The sequence below is a fragment of the Anas acuta genome, chromosome 2 (assembly GCF_963932015.1).
Source record: "Anas acuta chromosome 2, bAnaAcu1.1, whole genome shotgun sequence".
NCBI lineage: Eukaryota > Metazoa > Chordata > Aves > Anseriformes > Anatidae > Anas > Anas acuta.
Genome location: NC_088980.1, coordinates 60,361,318 through 60,373,828, shown reverse-complemented (window position 1 = coordinate 60,373,828; position 12,511 = coordinate 60,361,318). Strand labels below are relative to the sequence as shown.

The window sequence follows — 12,511 nt, the reverse complement described above, 5'->3', positions numbered from 1 at the left end:
TGAAAAATGAAAACGTGAGATATTCATAAAGTAAAACATAAATCTCTTCCTGAAATATTTACAAATGTTAAATGTGACCTCAGACTTGCCTAAGAGAAAGAATTGCTGCATCTGGCTTCTTTTCTTGCCTGCTTCTTTTTTATAACCACAAAATCAATCGGTTTAATTTTAAGTCCAGAGGTGTGTGTCCTCTGCAAGTGTAACTCACAAGTGTACATGCTCATTCTGGTGTAACCTTATTAGCTGAACATTCAAACTTCAAAGGAAAAATGATAGGTCTCTTCTACTAGCCCTAACTGGTGCAACCCCCAGACATCCTACTGATTTCCATGGAAGGGTATTGCTCATTTTCGTTTTCTTATTTTTTCTTTCATTTCTCACAAGATTTTGTGCACAAGGTGAAGAGAACATACTGAGGAAAAGGCAAGACAGACCACAGCTAGCAAAAGGAGCTGAGGGCCAGGCACATTTAGAAAGGCCACCTCAGAAGCAGGTGTAGAAATATGTCCTGGTTTCACCTACGATAGAGTTAATTTTCCTCCTAGTAGCTAGTATGGTGCTGTGTTTTGGATTTAGGATGGGAATAATGTTTGTAACATGCTGTTGTTTTAGTTCTTACAGAGGAGTGCTTACACTAAGCCAAGGGCTTTTCAGCTTCTTGCTTTTTTCAGCTTCCTGTCAGTGAGGGGGCTGGGGGTTCAACAGGAGCTGGGAGGGGACAGAACTAGAACAGCTGACCCAAACTGGCCAAAGGGATGTCCCATTCCTTGTGGTGTCATACTGAGCAATTATTATGGGGTGACTGGCCGGGATCGGGGGTGGTGATCAGGCTTGGCACCGGTCAGTGGGTGGCGAGCAATTGCATTGTGCATCACTTGTTTCGTATACCTTATAATTATTATTATCATTAATATTAATATTTATTTTCTATCATAATAAACTGCCCTAATAAACTGTCTTTATCTCTACCCACAAGCTTTTACTTTTTTTTTCCGATTCTCTCCCCCATCACACTGGGGAAGGGAGGGTGAGCAAACGGCTGTGTGGTGCTGAGCTGCCGGTCAGGTTAAACCACAACAATACAGAAAAGCAAGTGAGGAAGGGCAGACTAGGGCTCACTTACTGTAATCTGATCACAGTGGCTGAGTAGTGGGGGGAGGTAATTAAATGATCAATAGTGAAGTCATGTCTGGCCTCTCGAGGCATCAAAATACAGATTACTCCTGTCTTCAGTTCACTCCTTCAGCACAGTTTGCTGAAGGGAAAATATCCATAACTGAGGCAAAACCAGTACAGATATAGAAAGACCACTTCAGGCTGTCTTCCTAATTCCCTGCAAAGTAGCATAGGGGTCTCCAAATACTGCAGTCACAGATTTAATTCTGTCTGTGCTCCCATATGAATGACGCTGTCACATCCAGTGAGACTGAAACTTGACTGCAGAGCTATTCTTCCTTCTTCTAAAAATACAGCACACTCTTCCACACATGCCTGTGGATGTGGACCATTTTTAACATGTATATTTTGTGGGATGAGAGGTGAAAGGAGAAGAGATGGAAGGTGCTCAGTTAATTCTTCCTGCGTACCTAGACGAAAACTTACAATGTACTTTTTTACACAGAATTATATTCTCTATCTCATGGTACAGTTAAATTTAAAACAACTATTTTCATTAAAGTAATAAAATATACTCCAGTCACACTGTACAGTATGATGTCAGGACAAACATGGTCTGTCTGTGAGGTTACATGTTTTTGTTTTAACGATCCCACTGCTCTCATCAGGATTATTACGCGACAGGCTGAAAGGGGACAGTTAGCAAAGTCACAGACAGAATTTTCTGTCACTGCTGAGTGCCAAGTGATTACTTTTCTTGTTTCCAGGAAGCAAGAAAAATAACAAAATGCACAAGGCCTCTATTATAATTAAACACTCCTAGCAAACCACAGTGAGAAACTTCAGTTGCTGTTCAGAGTGCTGACACTGCACTGTTTTTCTGACAGTGCATAACCCATCAGAAATCAGTACAGATCTCGTTATATAATGAGGACTCCACACCAAATAAGAAATTAATTAACCAAGATCAAGGACTATCTCAGCCTTAAAGCTTCTTATCTGCTCACTCCTTTCCCAGTGCTGCATTCCTGAACAGCTGATTAGTCCTCTCATTTCTCATAGTACAAGGCAGGTTAGTGATAGCCACAGGGATAATAGGTTTTGCTAACAGTGTGCTAATATTGGTTCCTTGTCTATGTATAACACTGAGCTCTAGCTCTGCTGGACAGGGGAAGTATTGTATTTTACTATCAGCCCTAGGGGTAGTGAGGGCAAGTTCTGGATCTTAAAATAGTAAGTGCTTGAAGGCAAACCAAAGAAAATCAGCAACTTTTTTTTTTTTTTTAATATATTGCTAGGAGAAACTAGAAACTACCATGGCAAATATTACTGTAGAACACAAAATTCTTTAACACAACATCCTGCAAAGGAGTATGCTATTCCATCCTCTCACTTTCCTTGAGATTGCATCTAAAATGAATTTATGAAACCAAAACCACTCAGATCATATCCCCTGCTTGGTATGGAAACTCCATCACAGCAAAACAATTGCATGCTGACTCCATAAGACCTAGGCCCCATTACACCTGTTTCCAGACATGAAAAGTCAAAGCTAGGTCAGAAACATTGTCAGAAAAGCAGGTGATGAAGGATTATAATGTTAGCATTAGGAGATGTTCTAAAGAAGGAAGATAACGACATGCCAAACTCAAGGCCAAGGTACCAGAAACCATTCTCACTGGCAGACAACTCATTTTACCACCTGACAACTTCCTCTTTCTCCAGTATATCAGCAAGTATGAGGTTACTAAAGGGGAAAGATATATGGCTGACAAGAACTGCTCAGGAAGATCAAGTGTTTCAGACACTGCCAGTACACTGCTCATTTGTACACGAGGCAAACCTTTCCTACCATAGACAGTACTTTGCATTTGTGTGCTTTGCTTGCCTCAAAAGCAAAGAGATACCTGAGACATGGGCGAATGAGTTACTCCTGTTGATACAGCTTCTGGCTTGAAAGGGTCGAAGTCCAGATCTAGCAAAGATTCTTCTTTCTTAGCTTCAGGAACTTCATTCTGTCAGAAGAGAAACATAACTGTTGAAAAACTCATCTCTCAAAAACTGACCCAGGCAACAAAATGTTAAAAGGCCCAGGAAAAAAAAAAAAAAAAAAAAAGGTCACATTTTCAATCCAGGACGGGAGGAAGCTCTGAAGACTTTCCTGAGGTTTAGTGTAGCTTTTAATCTTATTTTTATGAGCTTCACTTTTATGATGACTTTGTTTTCTGCGTAGTGGACTTACTCCTTTTCAGGCTAAACAAATTGCAACCCTCTTGAAAAAGTGTCGAGTGTTCACTGTTTGACTCTGAACACGTTTCTAAGTGCTCTGAGGCGGACAGCAAAATTAAAAAACTGTATAAATTGTGCCCAACGTCCACACATTCTAACAAGTAAATCTCTCCCCAAACACAAACATTAGTAATATGTCAACATAGGAGGACATAAATGCATTTAAATTAAATTTCATTTCTGAACAAGAATAACAATTCACATTTAATGCTGCACTTAGCACTAAACTTTAGGAAATGTCTTACGTAACTCTGACTAAATCTTGGTAATCTGATCTGCTCTTACAAAACTGGATTACACATTAGAGCTTTTTTTCTGTTTTCAATTAATGAATTAGCCAAGGCCTATAAGGTCACTGTAAATATCTATATTGTTTCAGTGCACTAGAAATCCTTCCCTCTGTACATTAACACAAGCAAATAATTACCATCCCTCAATAGGAAATGTAATTTTTAATTAGTGTGAGTCCATTGCTGAGATTTAATACTCTAACGATAAATACTCTAGGCAAGCATCTCAGTTTTAGTAACAAGTTTAGTATTGTCCACTGCTAGTTCATAGAATCATACAATGGTTTGGGTTGGAAGGGACCCCAGTTCCAACCCCCCTGCCATGGGCAGGGACACCTCCCACCAGACCAGGTTGCCCAAGGCCCCATCCAGCCTGGCCTTGAACACCTCCAAGGATGGGGCATCCACAGCTTCCCTGGGCAACCTGTTCTAGTGCTGTGTAGTAATTAATTTATTCCTTATATCTAATCTAAATCTTCCCTCTTTTAGTTTAAAGCCATCATCCCTTGTTCAATCACTACACACTCTGATAAACTGTCCCTCTCCAGCTTTCCTGCAGGCCCCCTTTAGGTACTGGAAGGCCACTATAAAGTCTCAGAGCCTTCTCTTCTCCAGTCTGAACAACCCCAATTCCCTCAGCCTGTCTTCCTAGAAGAGGTGCTCCAGTCCTTTGATCATCCTTATGGCCCTCCTCTGGACCTGCTCCAACAGGTCCCTGTCTTTCTTACGCTGGGGACTCCAGAGCTGAAAGCAGTACTCCAGGTGGGGCCTCACAAAAGCAGAGTACACCTCCCTTGACCTGCTGGCCATGCAAGTGATCCATCCATCAAATCCACATCTCTCTGATTTAGAGAGAAGCTTGTCGTGTGGAAGAGTCTTGAATGCTTTGCAGAACTGCAGGTAGATGACATCAGTTGCTCTTTCCCTATCCACCGATGCTGTAACCCCATCGCAGAAGGCCACAAAATTTGCTAGGCACAATTCACCTTTAAAGAAGCAATGTTGGATGTCACCAATCACCTTCTTGTTTTCCATGTCCCGTGGCATATTTTCCAGGAGGATCTGCTCCATGATCTTGCCAGGCACAAAGGTGAGAATGACTGGCCTATAGTTCCCTGTTTTTTTTTTTTTTTTCCCTTTGTTAAAAATGGGGGTTATGTTTCCCCTCTTCCAGTCAGTGGGAACTTGACTGCCACAACATCTCAAACGTGATGGATAAAGGCTTAGCAACTACATCCGCCAGTTCCCTCGGGAGCTGGGGGTGTATCTCATCAGGTCCCATGGACTTGTGCACCTTCAGATGTACCTTCTTAGATGAACCTAATCTTCGAATTGTTCTTTTTGTAGTTGTTCAGTGTTTATTGAACAGCAAGAGAAGCTTGTCTTTCAATATATAGAATATATAGGTAGTAAAGAATTAGAGTGCTATTTTGGAAACGGTATCATTGGCATACTGTTTTTTTTTTTTACACATACATTCATATATAATCTTAACTTAAGAACAGTAACACAGGGTCAGACCAAAAGTGCACACAGTTCAAACTTCTGCCCCTGATAAAAGTGTACAGCAGGGGAAGTCTACAAGAAGAGGACGGTCATAAGAACAGCAAGATGACAATAAATCAACAAAGCTGTTCTACATGTATTGTTAAAACATTTAAGAATGTGAACTTTCCCAATTAGTATTACTATCTGTAAACAAATGTTCAACAACTGTAGGTAATTAACCTCCAACTGCAGATAATTAATGGCTTCCATAAGCCACAAGCCACCTGGGAACAGGGTCAAAATAACTCCTTTAAAGGCTCCCATGCTGAGAACAATGGAGTAGCCAGGAATTCTTCAGTTTGGTAGCTGGGCAACATAGGCAGGGTTTATGCTATTGTGAGAGGCACAAGGGTTGACTGCTCTATGACGTCCCCAAAGCAAGAAGGAAGGTAGCTGGGAAGTTGTCAGGAGCAGATGTGGAATAAAGAAAAGGTGATGTTGCTTCATGTGGCACAGAGTTCAGCTAGGGGAGTCCTTGCCTGTACTGTGAATGCGAAAAACCTACATGTGTTGAAAGGCTGAACAGAAAAATCTGTGCATAAGCAGTTCGTTGAGAATGATTAACATGCAGAAACCATGTTCAGGAACCCCCTGAGTGCAACTGGCTGTAGGCAGGAAGACTTCAGGAGAAAGGAATATAAGGAGAATCAGCTTTGCTCACTTTAATTTATATTCTTCCTTGACCTCTGCTTTTGGACACTTGGGGATGACAGATAACTGGTCTGACCCACTGAAGCTGTGTTATGTTCTCACACTTGAAAAGGTCAAAACCAATACACCCCTCCCCATCAGTGGCCATCATTACATTCATTCAATTTTGTCTTTCAACTGATACATTTAGATTTTATCACATATACCCTTGAGGCACTAGTACTCATATGGTCATACAGCTTGATGAAATAACACAGCATTAGCTAGTATATAAGCAGAAATGGTCGGAGATGGAGAAGTTAGTTAACTCTCAGTGAGGTTCAGGAATGAGGATGTTATTTATGAGGACTGAGTCAATAGAATTGGAGTCTTGATTAGGTCCTGCAAGATGGCAACTAAGGGATCTGTTGTGATTGTTTACTGATCACTGACTGCAAAAATTACTGTTATCAGTTACCCTCAGATCAAAACAAACAGAAAGCTTCTTGTCACTTTAGGAACAAAGGCCCAAGCAAAGTTATAGTGTAAGTGAGATAGTGTAAGTTAGACTGAGATTTAGGAAAATGAGGAACCCCAGGAAATCCTTCCATAAAGGACAAAGCCATTACAGGAACACCTGGCAATCGCCCTGTGTTAATTCCACCACTGCATTACAAAGCATGGATAAATACCATACTTGAAAGAGACAGCTGTTGTAGAGGCAAGGCTGCACCCCTGAATGGATATGGATGGAGAAGGCATAAAAAACTGTAAGCACTGCCAGAACTGCCATCCCCTCTCCACACAGACTTTGTACAAGCTTTAAAATAGCTTCAGCTATGTGTTATTCACTTCAGGACTTCTGGACACAGACATCTGGTGGAGACCATATTATAAAGTCCTACAATGTCCAAGCTAGTGAACTCTAGTAATTGGAACACTAGCAACATTTTTTTAAGCAGCTGTCCAAAATGAGTAACTTGATTAGCCATGAAAATTGCTATCTGATTTTTAATTTAGTAGCCAAAGCTGCAAAGACATCCACACTGTGTCTCAGCACCTCAGCATAGCAAACACATGGCAGTAATGTGATGGGACAGGAGAAGAAAACAAGAAATAAAGCAGGGAACACTCACTTCTAAACAATCTTCTCATCTGGTTGCCCAGATATCAAATCTTCTCATGTCATTTACTTAGCAGTAATTAAATCCAGTCTTGAAAATTAATAAACTGGAAGTGTGAGCTGCTTTATCGAATCTGAGCTGAATACTCAACAGCATCAAGCAGAACTGTCTTTTGTTCAGCATCTTGTACAGCACCAAATGTATTACTGCTGCTCGGTAAAGAAAGATGAAAAACAGTTACAGGCTATTTGCTTTCTGTGTTCCAGAGAAGAAAAGTGTTTGGGCCTATTCATAATCTTCTCTGAAAGATGGATTAAAGCAGCAAAGTGCTATTCATCAGCTTGTTGGTTTTGTGTCTCTGCATGAGGACAGTGCCATGGACACCAGCAGTGGTCCCTTGAGAAGTCCCGAACCATTAAGGAGATATGCAAATTTGACAGCTTCCTCTGTACTGCCAACCCCCCCCCCCCCCCAAAAAAAAAAAAAGAAAAAAGAAAAAAAAAGAAAAGAAAAAAAAAGAACTTTGGCTGTACAGGAGATGCCATAAGCACCAAGAGGAATGTCTGCATTTGTTGTGGTTTATGTGCAATATATTTTTAATTATTGGTTCTCTTATAGGAGGATATAAACCCTACTGTATCACACTACTTGTGTGTTCTTGTACACATTCATAGGTCTCAGATACAGTAAGGCTGCTTTAGTGATGGGGATGGATTTTGTGGAGGGAGAAGGGCAGATCATTTAAGAGAAGGTGTCCAGGGAATAACTTAGGTCATTCACAGGTCAGTGACTGGGGAGGAGGGAGGGACATAGATCACTCACTGAAGGGAGATCAATTTTTTCTTTGAAAGACCAGGGAAAGATTTCTTTTCTCAAGAGCATGCCCCACATTTATTATGCCATTACATTTTTATACCAATCCCTTGTAGAAATGCTGTAAAAAATTTGGAAATGTGACATATTCGTTTAAAGCTCTATTCTGGTGTCAGCTCTTGATGGAAAAGCAAATCACTTCCATTTCTGCTTCCATAGGTGGCTTGACAGCTGAAGGTTAGGTAGATACAGCATTATAATGCAGGCAGCCACATCTAGCACAGGTTACACTGGCTCTGGCAACAGATGTCAAGCCTTACACTGCCAGAGTGGTAACTCCTGTGAAGTCTGGAAACAATGAGGCAACTGATCTCCAATCCCCTTACTGCAGGGGCCCTGAAGCAGCTGTGTACCAGCTCCACAGTGTGGGAGTTGCCATTAATTCTTTAATTGTGTGAGAGCTTAACTACGAATAACTCTTTCCTCTTCCAAAACTCTATGGAAAAGATCCCTGTGGAAAAGAGGCAACACTTTTTTCTCCCCTCTGCAAGAAAACAAAACATCATGTGTTCAAATTCTCTAAACTATCTTTTTCACTGCTGTGCCTACATTCTCCTGTGATGTCAAAAGAACTAGTACAAAAACAATAATTCACATGAAAACAAATATTCATAAACATTCTGCATAAGCTTCAGATCTGCAATATTTCTTCACAGTCTACCAGTCACAGGCTCAATTTTCAGAGCTGTAATTACCATAATAGAAATGGTCCATTATTAAACAACCAGCAGTTACCCTAACTGCATGAAATCTGAATAACTGAATGCAAATTATACAGATTTATTTTATACAACTCTGTTTTTTGTTTGTTCTATGCAATTATTTTAAATTTCACAATAATGAGATAAAAAGTCATTATGATCTCATCTCTGCTATGCAACTAATGTTTCTGTTAATCAAAACCAAACAAATGATTAATCTAGCTGGAGTAGCCTTTTACACCTGCAAAGAGTTGATTAAGACAGCAAAGCTCCTTAAAAAAATCACTCAAAAAAGAAAAGGTATATATCATATGATTTTGATGAAGGAAACAGAAACAACCAAGGACCACTGCAAAATACCTCTTGAGACACTTGGAATTAGAGAAGAAGCATCTTAAATGAGCTTTCAGTTTATCATGAAACCTGAATTCACTTAAATCTCAAACATGGATGCAATTCATAGTATTTTTAGTTAGGTTTCTCACCGGGAAATCTCATCTCTTATTTGAAAAATCATGTTTCCTATATGCTAGCAATGCTAGCCCTTTTGTATGATCATACATGACCTATTCAAAGATAAAATACTATGTATGTGACTCTTTCAAGATAATATAAAAACCCTTCACCTCTCTCCCCACTGAGATCAGCCTTAAGTCCATAGTCTTGGAGAACTTCAGGTGATTGCAAGGTTGGATGGTTCACCATCCGCTGAAGCTTACCTGTGATGGAGTTGTCACATTGATTTCTGGGACAAAGTTGTCATCAAATAGGTTAATGATGTTCTCCTGTTGCAACTCCTTTGTGGGTGTGAGCTTAGGCAGTGGTGGGACTGGTGGACCTTTCCTCAGCTAGGGAGACAGCAAAAATATCACAGACTAGTTCAGAGATAAAATAAAGTGCTTTAAGCTAGGTCTAAAAAGCTTGAGACGGGTTTTTCTCTCTGCTGCTTCACGTTAAATGTAGGAATAAGCCATGGAGCCAAATGAACTGTTTGGTTGCTCATCATCAGATGCCTTGATGGAAGCCTTGCAAGGCTATGTTTCAAATTCGTTCCAATTCAAGTTTTACATGTCCTAAGTTTTAAGTGTCCTATATTTGTCTTAATTGTAAAAGATAGCACACACACAAAAAATAAGTGTTAATAACATTTCAATGGACTCAAAAGAAACCTTCATGTACTGACTTTTGGGTAGACCTGTGCGGTGTCAAGAGTTGGACTTGATGATCCTTAAGGGTCCCTTCCAACTCAGGATGTTCTATGATTCTATGATTCTATGACTTTCAAAAAAAACAAAAACCAAACACACACACACAAAACCCTCTTAGAACATCATTTCTTGGTTGAAATTTCTCTGATGGAAACACAATGCAGGGCACTTCCTTTCCTATGCAGCACACAGTTGGAAGAGCAGTGTTTCACAGAACAGGCCTTTTCACAGCTTTTTGCCTTCTTCAGATCACTTTGGTGTATCTTTGGTATTTTGTCTATGCCTACGTATTGCTATCTCATAAATCCTACTTAATGCTAAGAACATATCATTTCTGTGAACCATCACACCTCAAAGGTATTTAGGTCACTAATTCGCCCCGGTCTCCAGAGATTCACATAACCATGATAAGCTTATTGCTTTGAATAGTACTAATTACTAATATACTTTGAATATGCTAATTACTATACTATGAATGTTACTAATTCCTAATTTTTAAATTCCATCAAAATAAAATGAAAAAAATCAAAAAAATTCTTCAGGTGATGTAACACTATTGGCACTAGTAAGACTAAACTGAGTTGTATCAAATCAGCATTCAGGCACTGGGCTGTCACCATTTATGAGACCAAAGACAACAGGTGTGCTCACATGTAACTAACTAGAAAATAAAATTTCTTCCAATGTGTAGAAAAAGCAATCAGCACAGAAGCTACACCCCATTTTGAAAACATCAGTAACATCAACACAAATCTTTTCTTGTCTTTGGTATGTTCACAGAGTATCACCGACAATTCTCATGTTACAGGTGATGCCTTTCATGAAACTGATTCTTATTTCTCTAATACTGGTGAATGACTCTAAAAATGACTCTAGAAACATCGAACTTCTCAATCCAGTGTTGATAACTAATAAGCCTTTAGTTATCGGTAGTTATATCACAGCAGTACTTGTACTGTTATTTACTGTTTTAGAGGGAAATCCATGTTGACAGACGAGTGATACTCCAAGACTAATTTTTTTCCACTGTAAGTATGAATTTGAACAAGAATGGCGATGAGCAACATATAATGTATTGAAATTCATGAGGTAGTTTAAGAAATGGGTTTTTAAGATTATCTCTGCTGAGATACAGGTTTTCAGAATCTATGTTACTTTTTAAGGTGTGTTTTGCTTAGTTACCACTAGTCCTCCTTGTTCTCAAGCTACTTTAAGTTTTCCTCATTCTTCCTGATAAAAAATTAAAACCATTTTCCACCCATGCTTGTGACACAGAGGTGAACAAGCAATTACCAGTATTGAGCACAACAGAGGCAGTGACCTCCCTGTTGTTTCTCAGTCTATGCCCAGATGAAAAATATTACCATATGTAGTATCTCAGCTATCTTTTACTGCACAACTGGCCAATTTCCTTCACCAGATTTCTGCTTACCTGTGTGGGTGATTTAGGCCGGGCTGGTGCCGGAGATGCTGGTGCCAGCATATGATTGGGACTAGCAGTAGGGCTAGGCAGGGGAGAGGCCTCCTCTGGTGGTGACGGTGTTTTTGCAATGCGGAGTGGACCTGAATCACTAGACAAGAATAAAAGCAATGGTCAGGACATACACGTCATGCTGATTTATTACCTCGAAAATTTGATGCAATAGTTGAACTGCATCCTGTATGTAATGCCAGTGACCTCAAAAGGCAGTATACACTGCAGATGAACTGAACCGTAAAATAATGATTAAAATCAAAACTGTAATTAAATACAATCAAAATTCACCCATCTATTGTGTTGAACGAAGTTTTAATTTTTGAGTGATTTTTATTTTTGGAACATCTGTGGTATCTGTTTACATGATCATTATAATTTGAGGTAAACAGAATACCTGCATTTCTTTCAGCTTCCGTATTTGAAATGTTTTATATATAAGTTTGTAACTATCATAAAATGGGAGTTTGAATTACTGTCTTCATTTCACACTGCTCTCAAAATAAAAGGTTGTAAAGTTAAAAATTCCAGAAGAAGACATAACAATGAATAATGCAAATAATTTCAAAAGATCAGCAACTTCAGAAAGATATCAATACAATAAAACACAACTAAGATGATTGTACAGGTATAACTATTTAGAAGGACGACTTACCACAACTATAAACAAGCAGTAGTCAAGTGACTTCAGCAGAGCTCTGCTGATATTAAGAAAAGATCTGATGAAGTCCTGAAAAGGGATCTGCCCTTCCTGTGAAGGGACCTGCTATAAACACTGGGACATATTCAAGCTACTTAGAAATGCTGAAAGCTTACAACTCAGGAAAGCTATAAACTACAACATTCAACAACCATGGCACTTGGTAAGAGAAGAGCGAGTCCTACACATCTTCAGGGAGAACAGAAGCACTACATGATTGAGGAGACCACACCATAAACATGTTCCTAATGCTAATGCAAGAAAAATTAGTTCCTTGGAAAGGACAGACTTAGCTCACACTCACCACCTCTTTCTGTGGAAATATTAAAAAAGAAAAAAAAAAAAAAAGAAAAAAAGGCAGTTATTAAGAAATTTATTTCCCAGGTAAAATATTTGCCTTCAGGATAGAATATTCAATAGCATATACAAGTTTAAATTTTTAAAAATATAGTTCTTTAAAGGAAATATTAAATAATATATTTGTCTATTATCTACTTGTCATGTATCTAAAAAGGAAAACTGTTTTATCTTACAAAGACCCATTCCCGAGTAAGGTTT

General features: G+C 39.2%; 1 protein-coding gene across 3 annotated transcripts in view; it reads right to left on the bottom strand.

Moving 5' to 3' along the window:
- AMPH (amphiphysin) overlaps window positions 1-12,511 on the bottom strand; it is a 121,139-nt gene that overhangs the window by 28,440 nt on the left and 80,188 nt on the right. For all 3 annotated transcript variants that reach the window (XM_068674968.1, XM_068674966.1, XM_068674967.1), the window contains exons 10-12: window positions 11,212-11,350; window positions 9,291-9,419; window positions 3,024-3,131 (exon numbers count right to left, since the gene is read on the bottom strand). In XM_068674968.1, coding sequence (XP_068531069.1) covers window positions 3,024-3,131; window positions 9,291-9,419; window positions 11,212-11,350 — 376 coding nt within the window. The remainder of the gene's footprint in view (window positions 1-3,023; window positions 3,132-9,290; window positions 9,420-11,211; window positions 11,351-12,511) is intronic.